The sequence below is a fragment of the Melopsittacus undulatus genome, chromosome 5, assembly GCF_012275295.1.
Source record: "Melopsittacus undulatus isolate bMelUnd1 chromosome 5, bMelUnd1.mat.Z, whole genome shotgun sequence".
In the NCBI taxonomy this organism is placed as follows: Eukaryota; Metazoa; Chordata; class Aves; order Psittaciformes; family Psittaculidae; genus Melopsittacus; species Melopsittacus undulatus.
Window position 1 is genome coordinate 58991808 of NC_047531.1, and position 21710 is coordinate 59013517.

General features: G+C 36.5%; 1 protein-coding gene across 14 annotated transcripts in view; it reads left to right on the forward strand.

Annotated features, from left to right (window-relative positions):
- The window catches only part of ANKS1B (ankyrin repeat and sterile alpha motif domain containing 1B), a 232742-nt gene that overhangs the window by 31174 nt on the left and 179858 nt on the right, over nucleotides 1–21710 (forward strand). For all 14 annotated transcript variants that reach the window (XM_034062868.1, XM_034062870.1, XM_034062869.1 and 11 more), the window contains exon 3: nucleotides 5915–6067. In XM_034062868.1, the coding sequence (XP_033918759.1) occupies nucleotides 5915–6067 (153 nt within the window). The remainder of the gene's footprint in view (nucleotides 1–5914; nucleotides 6068–21710) is intronic.

A 21710-nucleotide genomic window follows, 5' to 3' on the forward strand; every position in this document is an offset into this window, starting at 1 on the left:
AAATCGCAGCAGTCATGGGAAACTAAAGAGCATTCTCAGGTTATTTCAGCATTCCAAACCTATGTGCAAGTGACTTCTCAATAGGTTCCTCAAAAGATAAAAATGTTTTTGAAAATAAGAATTATCCTAGCTTATCTGAGAACTTAGATAAGGAGAAGGATTGTTTTTGTGTGGGATGCTCAGTGTATGGCTCCTTCTCCTAGTGTGTAATGGGAACACATTCTCTCATTTGACAGATGGAAGAAAGATGTTAGCTGAAAGCAGCTTTCTCCTGGCTTCAGAGTTATTCTTAAAGTATGCAGCTTGTTCTTTCCTGTACAGAGTGGTCTCAGCACAAAGCAAGTTTGGAAATCTTGAAGCAGGCAGCCAGCCTCTTTTCTGGGTGCTTTGCAGAACCAGACAAGAAGTAGGATATGAGCACATGAGCAGTAAAGCTATGCTTCCAAAAAAATGCTGGATCTATTACTCATATGTAACATTCTTTTGTGCAAGCATAGTAAGTCTGTCATTTAGGAAAACAGAATTTCTGTGCATTTGCACATTAACTATGTTGTGTATGTAACAGGAAAAGACCACATCGTACGTTTGAACTGCTATATTGCTATTGGCTTTGACATCCCAGAGTTTAGCAAGCTGATTTAATCCTGGAGATTAATTCTCTTCCATTTAGCACAGCTAAAAAGTAGATCATTACAATTTCCATTCCTAAAGACAGTGCTCAAACTAGGAGATGCTGCAAGTGGTGCCATAGCGTTTATGACCTTTCTGGCCATGACTCCTTGCTTCTGGTCTTGTGGAAGTGAAGATGAAAAACATGATTCAAAGAAAGTGCTTTCTACCCTGATGTTTTTCCTCTTTCTAATGCCTCTGAGAATTTCTTTTCCAGCTAAAAACAGGAAGAGCTACAACTCTATGCACTAACGTACCAATAAATATCCACAGGACTGCTCTTAGAAATTATACTCATAGATACTCATGAGATCAAAGGCCATAGATTCCTCCTACTCCACAATTTCCAGATTTAGGTCCTCTTAAGATTAATATGCAACAACAAGCTCCTACACTGTTGTGTGTATCATCCTCAATAGCGCTGAATGAGACTGATCTTCCCTTGTCCCAGACATAGTGTCTGATGAAGAGCTAGAAAGTCTTTTCAATCTTCTGGATGTGGACCTGTCTGAATTTGCCATTGGGGCAGGATCCTGAATTAGGCAGCACTGTGAAATGAACAAGCCTGTACCCTTTTTATAGTAAGTTCCACGGGAAGATGGAAGGCTTTCAGTTTGCAGAAAGGGAAGTCAAACGTTAATAGAACACAGGTTTGGACAGTTAATTTTTTAAACATATGTCAAAGTAGACAGACTAGAAAACCAATAGGTTTATACACAGCTTTTCCTCACACACTAGATCTTTGCAGGCAGGTCCCTGTTTTCACTCAGTGCCTTTCTCAACAGCTGCAAATGCAGTCTTCTCAGGTCCTGACTGCAGGCTCAACTTCTGCAGAGGCACCAGCTCCATGTGGTAGCCCTGTGCCATCCACACCCTTTGGTCTTTAGAAATATCACTCTCGCAAGCCTTTACTTTCACTCCTCTAGAGGAGGAATGATCTCTTCTTCCAACATGAGTTCAACTGATTGTGTTTGTAAAGAACGTAATGCATGCTAAGTATCTCATGCAAACAGGAGAAAAAAAGAGCTGATGCTTCCTCCATTTCTATCAGCTAGAATTACTAAGATTTGTAGTTGATAGTTTCATAAAAGTTCCCAAAAGTGCGTATGTGATTACTTTGAAGCTCTTTTTATTTGGCTATGCTTCAGAGGCAAAAACTCAGGTACCTCCTATCCTAATGATAAATACTCTATAGATTTAGCAGTGATGCACCTGTAAAAAGTCTGATGTACACCGGTCTCTTGTAAAGGATTTCTCAACCCACTAGGATGCTACTTAACATTACTATTTTATTCTGAGTAACAGCTCTTTCTGACTTCTGCTTTCTATTCATTTCAAGGAAGCAATACCAGTGGTAGATCAATATGACCTGGGAGAGAAATCTCCTGTGGTTTGTGTCTTCCATGCTTTGTTTATATGATATTTTCTTATTTTTTTTATTTTTTTCTTTACTCTAAATCCTAGGGGCTTATTTCTAGCCTTTTCAATAGTTGGCATGCTAAAATCATCTGCAGTGAAACAGCTAACAGAGATACTGTTCTTTAAAAATAACAACTGAATGAGCAAGTAGCACTGTCTGCAGAAGAACAATACTGCCCCTTTTCATGAGCAGTTAATATTTGAAAGGCTTTCATGCCTTGAAGCTTAAAGGTTTTATATTGCTCTGAGTCAAGAAGTATGCACATAACTGCTTAGATGTTTGACACCACTGGTGCATGTGTTGTAGCTGGTGTGAAATGATTGAAATAGTATACATGGAAATATAGTCAGTAGATAGGAGGAGTTTCTTCTTTCAGAAACAGAAATCAGTCAGCAAATGGCATCAGCAAGGAAGTGCATGATCGGTGAAAGGACTCTTAAGATCATGGTGCAGTATAGGAAAAAATATAAACAGTCCAAGAGCCATGACCTGTTAATTAGCACTGGGATAAGATGCAGCTAAACTGGAGCTCTAATAAAGAAAGGGGGCAGCTCTTCCAGGCAGATATTTCCAAGTGTTTTTTTAAAGCTACATAACATTTTATAAGAAAAGCAGATGCTATTAATGATACTGTCACATCTAGATAACTGATCTGTCTGTCAATGTGAAAGGCAAACATTCAGCCTGCTATGTATGACAGTTAATAAGCTGGTTGTTGTTATTGACAGAACAGAACTTTCCATACAAGAGGACAGATACTGAAATTTTATTGATATTCATGTATTAGGCACATTTTAGAAAATCTGTTTTAGATAAGGAAGTAGTTCTTGGTTCATGACAAAACAAAATACTGTTTTTGTGTGGAAACTGCTAGCAAATATTCTAGTTCTGAGGTTTACTTTCTGCAGTAAGAGCAGCAGTAGGGGCCTGTCCTGCCAGGGCAGGTGCACTGGGAGCAGAGAGGGGACAGTGGGCAGGCAGGGAGCACTGGCAGAGGGGCAGGGATGATAACAGTGACCATGAACAGTCACCTTCCAGGGCAAATCCATAGGGATGAGGATGGGACAAGGTCGATTTAGGAGGGGAAGGATCAGCAAGGTGTATGGCAGGGCACAGATGTGCCTAAGGCATAGCCTGGGTGAATGTCAGGGATGTGGACCAGAGCTCAGATGCAGCTCCTGCAGAAGGTGGGCTGGCTCCAACAAGGCCTCTCACTGCTTTTTCTCTCATGGGTCTGATCCAAGGTTATTCAGTGGCACTATCCCCTATATGACCTTGAACACAGGCAGCCAAATCTCTGGGACAGGGAGAAAGAAAATGTTCGCAGAGCCTGCTGCTGCTCAGTGTATTTTCATGTAGGCTGTTGAGTGACCCAGTGACGATTTTATCTGTTGACACCAAGTCCAGAGAATGAAATTGTCACATTTCAGTTGTTCTCAACCTCTTGCTTATTGGATTGTTCACCTGTTTTTGCTTGCCTGCAGTTTTTTGCAACACACCATAGTAGAGTGATATCTATTTTAACAACCCTTTTGATCACCAGTGGGAATTGAGAATTCAAGAAACTTCCCATGCTGTTTGCTTTTCATAGAGGCTGATGGGTTACCAGAATTATGGACCAGACTGCATGAGGTTTCTCAATAAGCAGGTCAGAAAAAAAAAAAGGAAACCAAAACCAGAAAAACCCCAACTTGCTAAAATCAGGATTTATTAAACATGCAGATCAAACAGTAATAAAAAAAAAAGGTTTAATTCGCATAACATGCCCCATCTGGATATGTTGAAAATTGTTTCAAAGGTGCTTCACTTTTCTTTGTTACAGAAAGGAAACAAATACTTTTTAAGTTTCAAAAGTCATGTGCTCCCTGTACATCTTCTTTATGTCTTCTCTTGTATTAGATTTTTCTTCCTCAAGTGTCAGTTTTTTAAGAATACCTTTTTTCAAATTTTGAAATAAGCTTCCCAGGAGTCAGAGTTCCTGGGATCCTCCAATGTTTCTGCAGTCTGCTAGATCATCAGTCTAAGATTTGAAGGGAGTCTGAATGACAGTAAAAGAAGAATTTGCCATGCTTTTGACATCTAAGAATTTAATTATAAATTAGGATGACGCTAAATTCCAAAATGTCAAGTTCAACAGCAAAACTGAACTCTGAATTCCTAACAACTTGTTAAAGAAGTGACCTGAAAGGCTGATACCCATTGTCAATTTATGTGATTTCTTGTCTCTCTTTTATGATTTAACATAATGATTTCACTACATCATTTAAATACTTCCATTAATATGTTATATCCAACTTCTGTAACAAAGACCAAAGAGTAAACTATCATATCCATTGATGCAGTCTGCCTGCATCACTCTTCTCTGGTGCTACAGGAAACTAAGATCAAGATCATGACATGCTGGCTTTCTGCATTTGAACAAATAGATTGATGAACACTACCATGGCTTTCAGATGCAGATACTAATTTTTTTCTGCTTTGAATTCAAATTGTATTTCAAATAAACTGGGGGAAATAAGTTGGTTCAGGCAAGATACTAAGATCAGAATTTTCTCCTTGTTAAATTACTTTGTCACTCACTTCAAAATTAAGCTCAAAGCATTATGTTTCTGTCACATTTCCCCTGTTTCTTAGAAAGTAGGAATATACATAAGCAGGCAGAAATGGGAAACTGTCTCTCACCGTGCAGTGTAACCCTTGCATAGTCAGGAGAACTTATGCAAAGCACAAGGTTTCAAAACATCTAAAGCTTCTTAGCAGTTTACCATTTCAGTGTATCATCATGTTAGCAATAGTTACACTTCTATAGAAAGATGATATGCATATAATACTGTAGAAAATTGATGCTATTGCACATTTTCTTTCTACTTCATTCTACCTCTGACACTATGGCAAATTACTTTAAAGTTCATAAAACAATATAGCATAACAAGCTGCACAGGTAGAGGCTTTATATGTTTTTACCTTTAATGGCTAGCTTGAAAATCTTGACTTGTGTCACTGAGAGGCAATTGTGAAGGCAGAAATGCAGCTTTTTGCTTTCTAGTAGCTCAACAGTCTTCAAAAAAATAAAAGGCCAGTGGTATTTCTTTGTTATGAAAATAAGATTTATGTGATTATGCTTCCTGTGACTGTGTTGCTATATGGTGTGCTTCTGTGTGTGTTATTCTCTCAGTTCCATTCCAGTAATACTTGTTTCAATTGTCCAATCTCAAGCAACTTTACAGACAGAGAGAGCTATCTAAAATATGTTAAATTCCCAGAAGTTCCATGAAAAATTGACCAGGTAGAGGAAAGAATCTCTTTTAAACCTCCCCCGAGGGTGGAAAAATACAGTGTGTCTTCAACCATTATAAAATATTAGATAAACTAGTAGGAAAGATAAGTTAACAATAATATAACCAAAGCAGAATGTTTCATTTGCAGTGTGATACCAAATATTCCTCGGAATTATTTCTTTCCCTTCTATGAAATCTTAGGTGCAAATCTGACATTTTTGTCAAGTCAGGATATTAATAATTTCTCTTTCACCTTTTTGCCTTCTCTCACTTGTGTGTTCTATTGTATCTACTAAGAACTGAACTCCAGCTCCAGTCTTGGTATAGTCTGGTTTAAAAGGCAAACCATTATAAGATAAAGATACATTGAAAACCAAGGTTTTTTAGTGCTTTTGCTCACAAAATTGTTTCACGTTGTACTAATCATTAAAAAAATGCTGATCGAAGAATAAGGTAACTCTGTGAGGAAACTAATACACATAAACTGCTGTTCTGAAAGATGTTTAATGAATATCATCAGTAATTCTTACTCATTCTTGGTTTTCAGATGAAGCAGATTGGTCATGATGGCTACAACCCCGCCTCTGTAGCTGAATGGCTGGATTCCATTGAACTGGGTGACTATACCAAATCCTTTCTAATTAATGGCTATACATCGATGGACCTTGTGAAAAAAATCTGGGATATTGAATTAATTAATGTAAGTTGATCAATTTATAGCAGTAATAGTTCCTCCTAAATACGTTATAATGCTTGTCTTATTTACCAAAGAGAAAGCACAGAAGCAAATTGCACTACAAATACTGCCATCAAGTACTGTTAATGATTATAGATTTCGTGCCTATACCTGAGTTGACTGTACCCTTTGCTTCCATTTGCTTTGCCATTTTCTTTCACATGGTGTTCAGTCAGTATGGTTGTGTCTGCTTTCAGGATACTGAATGACATTTAAAAATATATTTTGGTAGTTTATAGCTACAAAGCATAAGGCTTTTCTTTTAGAGTGCCTAGCAACAGTGCTTCCTGTAAAGATGGTTAGAGTTTAATTTTTCCATGTGCTCTGGCTAAATTAAACATAAAATAAGGAAACCTTAAACATAGCAAATATGTTATGCTAAAGGAAAAAATATTTTATTTAATTATCGCTTTCATTTGAAACTTTATTTACATGAGTCAGTTAAATTAGATACCCATAGATAGGCAACCATGAACTTTAATTTGGACTGCACTGCAAAGTAATTGAAATGAGATGAAACTTACACAGCGGAGACATTGGCAATAGAGCTTTGCCAATGAAATTTTCATGTAAGTTATGTGACTGAAACTGAGTTTTATTCCTTTTATAAAAGACATGATTATAGCTTTGGATTCACTATGGCTTTTGAAATCAACTGTATTGTCAGTTTATCTGAACTTTAGCGCAATCTCAGCATGGAGAAAAAACCCGAGATAGTATTTTAGTGGCTCTTCAAAAACAAAAGACCATGCTCTTCCTTCCAATATAGAAGATACTGCATCTCTGCCCCTAATCCAATAAACATAGGCAATCAAGCATAAGACAAAGCAGCTGTAAAGCCATGTTTCAACATAGTAACTGGTGCATGAGCCACAAGCAGATACAGTCCAAGACCAGCATCTAAAGAAAAGAAAAGGAATAAAAAAAAAAGAAAGAAAAAAAGAGGTATTTTATTAACTGAAAGACAAAGCCATTGCATGTTATTTTTTTTTTTTCTTGCTGTCACATTACAGTTAATATTAGCTAGCACAAAAACGTAGCGTAAGAGTATGGACCAAACTCTTTCTAACATGGTATGGCTGTTGCATTCTATGTATGTTCTAGGTGTATAATTGAAGTCAGGGTATGATTGATGCTATTATGGGTGTCTGCTGCTAAGCTGTTTATAATTGTTATTCTTTTTTGTATATGTGGCTTTAATTTTAATAAGAGCTGGGGACCCTTTGTTCCAGAAGATAATATAGATTAACAGCCAGCACTGAGTTCAAGGAAGTGGATGACTCTGCTCTTAATTTTGCATTCCAAACATTTAGCCATAATCAGTTTGGAAACAAATTACCCTTTAGCTCCCCCAAGTGGATCATTAAAACCTCATTAAAGGCTTGTGGTTTGGTTCCAAACTTGTTTTAAATGATTGAAAGGGAAGTACCTGCACTGAAATTAATATGAATACATTCCTGTAAAATTATTATAAACCAGACCAGTATATATCCCTCTAATTTTAAAGGTTAACATCATGCTCTTTTTGAAGGCCTGCAGTTCTTGGGCAAACACTCCCTTTTGCCATGAGTTGCAAGAAACAGCTGTTAAACTGTTGTTTAAGTGTTTGTATAGATGCGGATACCTACAGAGATAAATATTTCTCCCACCTGATATGAGATTAGATTGTGTTGTTCAGGAGCATAGTAAATAAAACAGTTCTACATTCTCAAAACTTCAGGTTTAGTCCAGTCAGTATATATTTGATTCCCACCCATCAGTAGTAGCTAACTATAATGATAGGGTGTTCACTAAGAAAATCTGTAGCTTAGAAAAGTTGTTACTATTATTTTTCTGTTTCAATTGAGGGGAATCTTTCAGAAATGGACAAGAAATTGGCTTCAAGCATTGTGCAGTCTGGCAGAACAAGATATTTATCTCTGACCAGCAGGCCTGCTGTCTGAAATTGAATTCAAAGGTCCCACTTCCCATTCAGGCAAAGGCAAACAAGAGCTTGTAACATAAAGATTTTCATAAAGGAATGTATAAAGGTCAAAGCCACTAACTCTGGAATAGGACTCCTGATATGAGTAGGTTAGAATCCAGACACTTGAAAAATTTGAGAAAAAAAGAGAGTCTTGAAAATAACTGAGTACCATTGGTTTGGTGGCTTTTGGTGCTCAGGCTGTAGATGGAGCAAGAAGCTTCATCTGCATTTATGCTACATAAGTGATAAAGATGTATTGAGGACTACAGATACAATTATTTCTTAATTTTAGCCATCAGTTTAAACAGTTGCAGTGCCTGAATTTGACATAAACCCCATTTTTAATTTGGTGCAATGAATCCCTTAGTTCATACTTGGGAAGCCACTGGGAAATGCTCCATGACTTCTGGTGGTGTAGAAACAGATTTGAACATAGAGATAATATCATCTGCTAGGTAAACTAGCATAGTTGAAAGAACAGAGGAGAGAATGGGAGTGAATGGGACATTTAATTTTTCACAAGCCCTTCTTTACATCTTAAAATAAAAGAGAAAAAATAAGTTTTTATTACTTTCTTTCTACACTTTTTGTGATCATGAATTCACATGTCTATGAGTGAAGTTCATTAAGTTTTAGTTCCTAGATTTTTGAAGATTGCAACCCCATGCAACGCTACAGGCTTGGGGAAGAGTGGCTGGAAAGCTGCCCAGCAGAAAAGGACCTGGGAGTGTCAGTCAACAGCCAGCTGAACATGAGCCAGTTTGTGCCCAGGCAGCCAAGAACGCCAAGAGTATCCTAGCTTGTATCAGACTTAGCATGGCCAGCAGAACCAGGGCAGTGATCACCCCTGTGTACTCAGCACTGGTGAGACTGCACCTCAAGCATTGTGCTCAGTTCTGGCCCCTCACTAGGAGAAAGACACTGAGGTGCTGGAGTGGGTCCAAAGAACAGCAATAAGGCTGGTAAAGGGTCCAGAGACCAAGATCTGTGAGGAGTGGCTGAAGGAACTGGGGTTGTTTAGCTTAGAGGAAAGGAAGCTCAGGGGATATCTTATCACTCTCTACAGCTACCTGAAAGAAGGTTGTAGTGAGACAAGTGGCAATCTCTTCTCCCAAGTAACAAGTGGTAGGGTAAGAGGAAACAGACTCAAGCTGTGCCAAGGGAGCTTTAGACTGGATATTAGGAAAAGTTTCTTCACCACAAAAGGTTGTCAACCATTGGAACAGGCTGCCCAGACAAGTGGTTGAGTCACCATCCCTGGAGGTATGTAAAACATGTAGTCATGACATGTAGAGCTTTGTTTAGTGGTGGACTTAGCAGTGTTAGTTTTATGGTTGGGCTTGATGACCTTAAGGTTTTTTCCAATCTAAATGATTCTATGATTCTATGATTAAAGTTAACCTTTGTGAGTTACCCCTTACTCCCATAAAATGCTGGAATGATCAGAGCTTTGAATCTTGTTATCTTCCTAAAAATAACAGTTCTTGCTCTATTTCGAACATTGTCTTATCATCCTTGGAATTTGCCATCTAGACAAGTACATTTAAAAAAAAATCTGAGAGGAGAATGCCAAGCATATGAGAGAGGTACAAGGTCTGAGACACCACTGGTAAAGGCCATTTTCGCTCAGCTTCTCTGGTCCTCCAACTTCCTCACTGGCATTAAGACACAAATCTAATATGCAGCTTCCTACACTTTATTGCAAGTTAATGTCTGCTCTAACCCAAGTGCTGGTTTCTTTCAGGCTTTTATATTATACATACATAGTGCGTGTGTTTCTTCAGGCAGTCAAGCAGCAATTACTTAAAGCATTTAAATCAAAAGAATAATTTAAAGTTATTTATTTGTGGTTTTTGTGAGCTCCCTCCAGCATTCTGTTCTTTTTCAACAAGCCAGACTTTGAAATTTAGAATCTGTTTTACTAATTTACTTGTCATTTAGATCAAGAGTTTTCCCAGGTCTGTTTGCTTCATTATTTTTCTCAGGTATGTGCTTCCTGGGAAGCATTGTTCTAATTTTCTCATCGTGGGATTGGAAGTATTCAGAACGCCTTCTCCCAGCACTAGCTTTCCCAGCACTTCTGGTTTTGTCTCCCAGGTTTCTTGGCTCATTACAGAGATCAGGTTCTGTACCCAGATTCAGTTATAATTTATTTGATGCTGTAGCTACATGGATCTTTTCTGAAATTTTCATTGGCTGAAAAAATAGTCCAGTATGTTCTGAAATCCCCTAACCCATCTAAACTGTGCACCTGTGCTTTAAAGTATAAATGCTCTTCAACATGACTAATCATATTATTCTTGTCTGTTATTCTGGATTAGTTACGTAACCCTCCCCCTCAGGGAGTCACTCTCTTCAGGGAACTTTTACCAAAGAGATTCTTCAGGCAGGGTATAAACAGCTTAAAAGCATAAAGCAAGTTATTTATTGTCTAGCACACATGATGCATTTTAGGACTAACGAACTAGGCCCCACGAACGAACTAGGACTAATGAAATCAGCCCCACCACATGAGTCACTAAGTCTAATGGGCAAGTAATCATTACTCAGGTAGGGGAGGGGTGGCCTCTTTTGCTCCCTGGAACAGGCTGGTCTATGATGCTGAGTTGTTGTCTCCTGATTTTCCTTTTTTATCTCAGGATTTTATACCTTTCATGTGAGTGGTGTTGTGCTTGAACCCTTGAAGTTTCCCCTGTCCTAACAATCTTATTATGTCTGCAACTTTACCTTTCTACTCTTGCATGCTTCAGCCTGTGCACTCCCTCAGAGCTCCTTCTCACACCCTAGCAATTTTCTCAGAAGAAAACTGAGAACTGTTGCAGAACTGTGCTGTAGTGAAAGTAGGCCCTGGATCACAGCTAGCTGAACTTCTGGGAGGAGGGTTACATGTAAGTGACCTGGTTTACATTTCTTCTCAATTAGTTTATCCTGCACTATAAGCTTCTATTTTCATACATGCGTCTTTCACATGGATGATTCAGTCTTTGTCTTCTGTAAAATTAATGTTTTCCAAGTGGTTTCCTAAACTCAATTCCTGTCCAGATTTTGAGCTTTTGGGGAACTGTTATTGATGATCCTCTCTCATGAACTGCGTTCCTGTTTTACATTAGGTATAATGATTACTGTTGAGGATCAGATCAAAGATACTAGAGAGAGGAAATAGTTACCAATGAACTGCTCTCCATTAGCTAAATATCTTGGACCCTCCACAGCATCAGCAACACGTTCCAAAATTTAATTTTATTTTGTACTGTGTAAAAAGGTGATTCTTTAGCATTATCTAAAGCTGTTACATGATCATTTCATTGCAGCCCACTAAGTTTTGTATTGTAGGAATGAAAAACCATGAAAATGGCCATACTGAAACAGATCAGAGGCTCTACCTAAACTAATGTTCTGTCTATAAAAATGTCCATAAACAAATGACCAGGGAAGCCTACTTGAATAGGACAAGCACATTATAAATTATCTGCACAGTTGCCTTCTTCATCATTAATAATTTTCAGTTCATGGACTTCTGGAATTGGGCTAGTTCTTCCCAACTGGTCCTTGTCTTTTTTATCTTGAATGAGTTATCATCATCATTAAGTTTCATGATCTTACTTCTAGTCTTCTTTCCTATGGAATTTATAAATACTTTGTACAGCAATGTCACGGATTTCTGCAGTAATTCACTAAGAACCTTCTTCCACTCTGAAAACTGAATTTTGTGCTACTGTTTCTTGGTTTAACCAGTTATTTATCTATGAAATAACCTCTTACAGGTTAATGCCATGACTGGTTTGTTGTGTTGGGGTTTTTCTGATTTTTTTTCTTAGAAGTTTTTTAAGAGTGGTTTCATCAAAAGACTAGAAATCCAGACAAACAAAAGATCATCAACTTTCTTTCTATTATTTTTGACTGTTTAAAAGAATACCAAATAGACTTCTGAAGTAAGAGGTGCCTTTACATGCAGTCACTTTAACTCTTCATGGTTATATACTTCCATGTGTCCACTACTAGTATGCATTACTAAAATCCTACTGATTGACCTGGGTAAGGCTTAGAAGACAGTACTTCCATGAATTTTTTGTGACACTCTTCAAAAATTGGCATCAATATCTAAGGATATCCAGACCTCAGATAACAAGAAGGTTTTAAGGGAAAATTTGCACATCATTGCTAAAAAATCAGCCAGTTCATCCTTGAATTCCCCCTCTATTCATGTTTTCTATGCTGTAGTTCATTTTATGCACTTCTATAATTTCTCCTATGCAGACTAACTAACCTTAGTCCATTTAGTCTTTCCATACTTCCAGAAATCCTTGTTCTGTATCTTTCTAGTGCTTTTCTGTACACCTCAAATAGGCAGACTGCCAGGTATACCTTTCTGTTTTCAAAGTGAGAATTACTTTATATGTATTTACTTGAGCCTATAGCTCAAAGTAATAGAAACCACTGTACTGAACTCAGTTCTCAAAGCTTTCATGCGGCCTTTGCCAATAAATGCACCTACAATGTCAGTACAACTTATAGTCTCTGCTTAAAGACCTTAAAAATGGACCACATACTGCATTCAGGTTCTTTGACCAGGCTAGTGTCTTGCTTAGCAGCCTGCCTGTCTACTCCAGCAAAGCAGACTCCACAGCTTGGCTGGGTAATATACACCAAATGGATAGATGTTTGTACAGTCCTCACTTGACAGCTTAATTTCCCATGCTCTATAGCATAAAAAGGTGCCTTTTTCTTAGGAGGACTGTTTTTCAGACTTTGTTTGGTAAGTTACTCTGTGGTTCTTCTCTTGTTACTCATTTCCCATGTGTGCCACTTCTTTTTGTACAAGTACACGGTTTTTGAAGAGGAATGAAACATTACATCTCAATAGTATATTCTCAGACATTGTAATGGCAGTTTACAAATCCTCTTCCTTTTTCTCTCTACCTCGGAGCCCTGTGGTAGATTTCAGATAACTGAAAAGAATCACGAGTGCTTGGAACCAAAGTCTTTTCTGATCTGCCAGAGACACTGCTGATAAAGATGCTCGTAGCTCTTCCTATGGTTGCTTTCTAACTGGCTCCAACAATTTGATAATAGGAAAAGTTTTCAAAACTATGAATCTGCCTTAGCAGTAGGCTGTGGGATATCAAGTTTTTAGGTATTTTGTTATTAAAAATAACTTCTGTGATTGATGAGTTTAGAAAATTCTCTGTATGACTTTTTTGTTGTTTTCTCAAACATTCAGGAGCATATTGCTGGTGTACTTGCTTAAGAAAATACTTTAAATTAATCTATGTGAACCAGTAATTTTAAAAAAGCTATGCACAGACACATATATGTGTGTGTGTTTATATATAAATGCATATAGTTGAAAGAATTCTCCAGCAAGCTAAATGATGGAGTATCACAGTTCAAATGGAAATGCTGCTTCTGTAGAGACAGCCATGTTTGATATACTGGTGTAAAATCAGATGCCTTGTATTTTAAAGTTTCTACGTAGCATAAAATGCTTGAGAATGTCTCTGACATCCTGAAAAAACAAACGGGCCTGTTATACTGAGGAACAGATATTTCTAGCCTTTAAAAATTTATGGGAATCTTTAAAATTCTTTGCCAGGCAGATGGAACTTTGGGTTTTCTCATACATAGTAGACTATGTATAAGATGAATTAAAATATTTAATAAAACATTTTCTACTACATTTGTGGTGGTTTTAATGTTAAATAACTACTAATATGAAGGAAACTTTCTATATCCATTCAAATTCTTTGGCTCTTCTGTTTGTAAAACTGTCCTAATTAGTATCAATAATAGGACTAAATGTTAAGCATTTTTTGACAACAGGATAGTTGCATATATTTCAAATCAAATACTCTGAAGATAGGTTTGGAACTGAATAGCTTTCAATGTGATGCATTATTTCTTTATGAGGGAAGACATGTATGTGGATTTGCTCAGTTGCTCCAACATTAGTAGAACAATGCTACAAATGAGATTACATTAATGTGTTAGCTGCTACAGTTGTAAATCCAGAGGATAACTGTATAAATTACTCTCTTTGAAATTGGACCGGTACATTCATTTAATGTACAAAAAATGTTATGAGATACTATACAAATAGTATTTTTTTCATCCATACAAAATAGGTGTGCTGATTTGATCCATCCAGGACACCAGCAGAGGTTTCAAAAGCGTTTTAATAATGCACATCTTTGTTTCTTTAGCAAGAATGAAATATTTTCCAATCACAATCATATAGTAAATTTGTTCAGCTGGATCTTACATTTGAAAATGATTCTTTCTGCAGTCAGATTTCATCTGCTTTAAATACTAGTAGCAGCTCCATCAATTATTTCCTAAATGCCTGTGGATGTTACTGATCATTTAGAAATTATTATGTTGTAGTATTGCAGTGGCTGTTTCTAGAAATTTAGCTGGAAGCTCTTTATCAACAAATCCATGTGGTAGTATTGTAACTTCATGGCATGCTTAATTTTTATGTACAGTTTCTGCATGTAACATTTTGCATAGGCAGTGATCTCATAGCCTTTGATGTGAAAACTTCTATCTAATCCTCATGGTGATGCAAACATTTTGAAATACATTATCCTCTTTCTTCTTACTTGCAAAAGATCAGGAGATGAAATAAACCTTGGCAATTTCTTCAAACCATGCACTGTTTACCTCTTCCCACTACCACCTTGGATCATATCATTGCTCAGGAGAAGTGGGAGGAAAAGCATTTCTTTTAGTTCTAATGCAGTGCTTTATTCAGTTTACAACACGGTAAAGGAAGAAGGAGAAAGCATTTGCACTGTGAACATTTCCACAGCATTTTTTTTTTGGTAGTGTAAGGATTCTTTTGTAATTCATCTGGTGTCATTTTGCACTAGAGGTATTTAAGTAGAAGGCAATATAAATATTGTTTTCTGATTAAAAAGTAACAGTAAAATAACCATATTTGATCAGTGAATCTAGCCATTGATATTTGCAGATTTTTTAAATGTTCTCCAGTTCCTGCATTTATTTTTAAATATAAGGATTTTATTCATATCAAAATAGTATAATTTTTTTATTAATCACATTTTACCTCTTATCTGAGGTAAATCTTTGTTCCTATATTGGAATTCTTTAAGTTAGAGCTTTTTTTCCCTTTTGTTCTCTTTTTCTTCCTCTCTTCCACGCTCTCTTCAAAACAAATTATAATCAGGTAGTGATTGGCAGCAATTTTTAGCAGTAATAATCAAAGCTGAGCAATTTTAGTACCTATTGTGTTCCACCTGCAGGATCATTTTCTTGTCCTGTAATACACTAGGTAGCACAAATGATTGATTTAATAAAAAAATTATTGTGCATTATGAAGTAACCTACTCTGCTTAGTGCCAGAGGGGGTACCATCTCTAAAGAATCCTAACAAAATCTCCCTCCATTCAGACAACAAATAAATTGCCTTATCAACTGATTTTCTGTCTAAAATCTTAGAAATCTGTAAGAAGATTTATATTTCAAGTTTCAGAATGTAACCTCCTTTCCAGGGATTACAGCAGAAGCAGCCCAACCCAAGACTTCTTATTCCATTTTAAAAAGCTAGAAAACAAGCTCTCTTCCCAGCCCACAAGTTCTCTATAAAAACAGATAAAGTAAATCGTCACTAAATATTTTGTTGTCCTAGGCAACAACTTGTTCTGCCTTCAGCAGCTTAGAAGAGCCTTGGATAGGGTTATATTTTACAGCCTTAACCTTTTCAGTGTTGTTTCAGGAAGAAAATTGGATTTCTATTTTGAAATAATGTCCTTTTCAGATCCTTTAATCTAATACAAATTTAGAAATTGTAGACACATCCTATTTTGAATTTGTTCTGCCAAACATGCAGCCTTAGGATAGCATCCTTCATTACAATAATTGTAAATTGTAGTAAAAGGTGGTTCCTCTAAAGTAATTTCTTTATGAGTATTCATTTTTTCCTTTCTAGACAATATTTGTGCTCATTTTGCCAGAATTGCTTGTCCTAAATGTTTTAATTTGCTGCCCCCAAAATCTACCTCTCATAGTCCTAGTTTATAGCATTTTGAAGCAAATTGTTTTTACTGGAGGTGAGTAGAAAATACTTGAAGTTAGCGGTAGATAAAAGCAAACAAGAACACAAGGTTGTTGATGTTGTAAAGCAATATTTCTGCCTTTATAGAAATTCAGAGTGATAAGAATCATGAACAAGTATCCCCTGTTTGCAAAGAAATAAATCTGCAGAATTCATTACATAATGATTTCAAGGACTGCAGTACTATTTTGATGCTTAAAGAAGAATACTGTGGGGTTTGTAACTCTACTGTTCAGCAGTGTGCAAAGAAGAAATGATTCCTCTTTGAAATATTTTTTAAACTTTCTTTTCTGCTTCTTCATTGCTTTGTAGGATATTATGAGGAGTTGATATTTACAATAAGAATTCTCAAGAGAGTATCAGATCTTGCCTAGCATCATTTGTCTTCTGTTCATGACTGGTATTAATGATTAAAGGTAAAGAACACTGAATGGCAGTCCTATTAGCTGTAAGGAAGCTGAAGATCAGCAACATTTTAGAAACATTTTCCTTGTACAGCAGGTTTTGTTAACATACTCAGGTGTAAAAGCAAATGCTGTGCTGTGCCATATAGACCTATCAGCGTGATTAATGTGCCACAAATAGGACAGCAGCATTATCCCTAGTCTTCTGCTTGATTCTGCCTTTTCACATTGTTCAGAGATGGCTTGGACAATCCACTGTATTAGTATCATACAGACACAGTCATGGCCTTCAAAAAAGATTGAAAAATGTTTTACCAAGATTATTAATAGAAGTAAGGTCAGAATTTTTCAACACAATAAGGATGACGGGAAGGAAAGTATTCACTTAGCTATAAAAAGTTCTATTGCAGCCTACAGACAAGAAGGTTTGATTCCTTAAAGTCATCTTCAAGGATTTTGTCCTTCATTGTTTTAACTTTCAAGGGAATAAGGTTTCAGTCACCTTCCATAATAGACAATTCCAAATTCTAATAGCTGGTGGTGCCAAGAAACCTTTTATATTTTCTGTATTATTTCAAAATTACATACCATTATCTCCAGTTATCAAAAGCAGGATTTCCTACATCTGTAGAAAACTGGATTTTTTGACAGCCCCAGCTTTTATCACCCTGAAAATAAAATAATTCACTGACAGGTTATTTGTGACCCTTTTCATAATGATCAGGTCATTGCAAGGTTACATAAATTTGACTTCTGATTAATGTTCCTACTTCAGTTTGTACTTTTTCTTATTCATCACTTATCATCTTATTCATCACTTCTTCATATCATATAGAGATCTTAAAACTGCAGTATTCACCCAAAAGTAGCATACAAGGTTGATCAGGGGACTGGAGCACCTCCCGTACGAAGACAGGCTGAGAAAGTTGGGGCTGTTCAGCCTGGAGAAGAGAAGGCTGCGTGGAGACCTCATAACAGCCTTCCAGTATCTGAAGGGGGGCTATAGGGATGCTGGTGAGGGACTCTTCATTAGGGACTGTAGAGATAGGACAAGGGGTAACAGGTTCAAACTTACACAGGGAAAGTTTAGGTTAGATATAACGAAGAAATTCTTTACTGTGAGGTTGGTGAAGCACTGGGAATGGGTTGCCTGAGGAAGTTGTGAATGCTCCATCCCTGTTGGTGTTCAAGGCCAGGTTGGACAGAGCCTTGGGTGATATGGTTTAGTGTGAGGTGTCCCTGCCCATGGCAGGAAGGTTGCAACTTGATGATCTTAAGGTCCTCTCCAATCCTAACTGTTCTATGATTCTATTATTGTATGGATTTTAATTCACTGCCATAATTTGAAAAAAATTTTGAGGAAATGCAGTTAAGCATGCTTTTAAGTGCAATAATATTCAAAATGGTATTCTGATAACAAATTACAATATAGCTGTTGCGAATCTGTTACTCTGCTAACATAAAATGAGAGATCTTTCTAGTTCTGTTCGGTTCAAAACAGTTTCAAAATCTTTTACAGTGCTTTACTTGTGTTTTTCATCAATGAATTAAGCACCTGGTTCAGGTGCACTAATGACAGAAGCTACTGGGAAAAAGAAAAAGATATAGTTGGACCTTACTTAACACTTTAGTCAGAGTGAGAGTCTGGTTATGTAAAAACACTCATCAGGAGAGGGCATACATCAGTTTTCCAAATAGCAATTTTTATAATTCTGGATGAGTAAGCCCAAGCTCCTGACCACCCTGATTTTTTCAGGGTCTAGACTCCATGCTGTCATTTCAAGGAACAAATTCAATAATAATGACAGGTAGTTGTAGATGAGCTACTAATGATGATTTGCAGTTTCTGTCATCAAAAAGGTTTTCTCATCAACCCCATCTCCCACATGTATCATCTACTTGAAGATGGAAAACACAGTCATAATGCCTTCCTTTAAAATACCCCTCCAGTAAGCCATAAAGAAATGCATATGCACTCACGTGCACACATAAAGCAAAAGAACAAGTATTATGCAGAGCTAAGTATTTTAAACATTTGTGTTCCCCCATGCAATATGTTTCTCCTGTGCTTTCAGTGAACATAACCAAACACAAGGTAGTTTGTGGTTCCTGTCTTATGAGTTAAATTTATATAAGATTTATATAAATGATAGGTAAGCATCAAAGCCGGGGAGGATAGATGGCAAAACCCTGGTATAGTTCATAAATTTACATTACTAAAAGGTAGTGATAGATCCATGCTGCTGCTTCTGATGAAGCTGAGCAACAACTTGCAAGCACAAATAATTATTCTTACCTGCTTTTAATGGAAAAGTATACAGTAGCACTAGTACATGACATCCACCAGGAAAACTCATTATCTTGGGTTATCTGCTCTGATCTGTGAACATTTTTTTTACTTAATTTGTGCCTCTCTGGGAAGCAAAAGCATAAGATGTGACTTAATGTGAGAGGAAAAGAAATGACATGAGTTTAATTTGCCTCTAAGCCTATGGAGTGGTTGGCTTTGGAAATTCACTCGAACTGAGGCATGGGGAAAAAGAAACTGAGAATTGAGGAGAGTTAGTAGTACATGAGGGAGTTATATGCAAGGATGAGACATCAAGAGTGAGAAACAACTACATTAGATGCTAATAGGCTTAGCAAGAAAGACTAGAAAAATAGCATACACAGACCATATTAAGTATCATATAAACCAGACACAGATTAACTTAAAGTCCTTACTTTATGTCTACCTAAAATGTAAACAAAGGACTAGACAGATACAGAAAGAGTTTCAAATATTCAAAATTATTTTCACAATTGGTTTTCTGTTTTCCCTTACTCTTCAGATTAGCTTGCATGCTCTTTGGGGCAGGGAATCATCTTCACGCACTGACAGTGAGTTCCTAGAACGTTCTCTACAATATGAACTAAAATTTCTCACAGTACTTTTACTACTCTATTAATAAACAATTGCAGGATATCAAAATCATGATTTACAGAAAATGTGAAATATGACCATGTTATTATAGAAGGAAAAAAAAAACATTAGCTACTGTTTCAGATCAGATTTGTGTCAAGAATACCTTGATGTGAGAGAGTTTAAAAAAAATTCTTTGATAAACTTTAATTTAAGCTAAGGTTCTGGGCAAGATATTTTCCGGTGGATTTTGGTATAACGTTCTTTAGCTATTCACCATAAGATTTCTAGTGATCTCTGGAGTTCAGATAAGGAAGAGAAGCAAACTGGCTGATATCTTTTCTGCATTTCCCTGGGGATTTAGCACACATTTTTCCAATGTGTCAAGGATAAAACCACCTCACTGTTTTGCAGGAGGTGCTGTTAAACAAAATGGTTGAGATTTTGTGTTTATTGCTGACAATTTGTTGTATTTCCATAAGCAACAGCATTTTAGCACTCTGCTTGTTTTTGTTCTAATACATACATATTTATGTGTAAGTATACAATGAGGTACTGTATTTTTTCTTCTGAGAATGAAGGAAGATATTCCTTATAATTCAATACAGATGCATTAATAGGGCGGTGAAGAATCTGGTCCTGAAACTCACTTATTTCTTTTGATTGTTCATATAACAACTACCAAGACAGTAAATATACTTAGAGGGTCTGAAATATAAATCTTCTGATGGGAAAATGTCAAGGTAAGTTTAAATGAATTACAGAGTCAGAAATGTGTTTACTGATACTGAAAGAATCTGTCATCAGAATCACAACAGACATAATTCTGAGTATTGGAAAACCTGTACTGAGATTAAATTTTTGTCATGTCCTACTGGTATCTTGAAAATTGCAAAGTTATTAAAAAATAATTCCCAATTATCTGTCAAAATGAGTATAGGATGATGTGGCAAAGGAGCTATCTCTATATAACATCATTTTACTGAATTGTAAATGAGATGAGTATTACTGATAATACCCAGTCAGAATTTACCTGCAAGTAGTAAAATAATGATAAGAATGTAGCATGTCTTCTTTATTTCAGAAGCTAGCTGATACTTGGCTTTGAAACATACTATGTGGAATCACTTCTTTTTATTGTTGCTTGTTTTGTTTTCTGCTTCATCTTTTTTATCTCAAGGGCAATTTCCATGAAAATGTTTTGGAGCTTTGTTGGCTCTCACTGTGAGTTTCCCACCTGAGTTGCTAATCCTGTTTAGCTGACATGCTGAAAGTTGTCACAGTACATAAAAAACAAACACTGGTCAGTACAATGTACATTCTGGTATGTACTGGAGGTTTTGTACCTCTGACAATCTCATCAAAGCAGTCTTGCAAGCAGCTGAAAACTTGGCTTGACAGGACATATGTCATGGTGCATGTGTGCCTGTGTGTATGTGAAGTTCTGGAGTTCTTCCGTATTTCCTATTAAGATTTATTGACATTTTAGTATCCCAGCCTGTTTATTCAGTGTATTGTTTACCATGAGGCTCTTGAGAATATTTAATGTATGGGCTGAAGTGATTTTTGCAGTAAAGTACCGTGAAGTGTTTAGATGATACGTAATGCTGTATACACAGTACTATAAAAAAAGAAGCATTTTACAATCCTTTATTAGGGTGATATAATTTAATATATACTTATCCAGTCTGTTTCTTGTGTTATGTTTAACTTGCTTATGTCCTCCATCCCCTGGCTTTTCTTTTTAAGACTTTTTCTTTGCCAGCCTTCAGACTGTATGATAGCACAAACAATAAAAAGAAAGACCAATAATATTCTCAGAGTGTTTTGACCCAACCAGTCTCTCTCTTCTCATGGATGAAGAGAAGGAACCTCAGTTGTGGTGTTCACTAGTTTTGAGTGCATCATCTAATCAGCCATTATCATAATGCTTCATGTTTCAAAAAAGGGATTTAAAGAACATCTTCACTGAATTACGTCCAAAAAAGCCAATGTTAGACAAAATTCATAACTGTCTTTCATTTGTATGTTGTATTAATTAGTCATTGTACATATTCCACTCGTCAAGTGGGTGGAAGTGTAGCAAGCATTGTTGGAAAAGCCTATGCTTTTCATATACATGTATTGCTTTTAAAGTTTCTTGCAATGGTTGGTGCTACATTACTCAATCATGGACATACCAGAAACTTTCCAGATGATTTTATTTCTGCTAAAACAAATTGGCTTAAGAAACAGTGATTTTCATAATGGTATCACAGTTC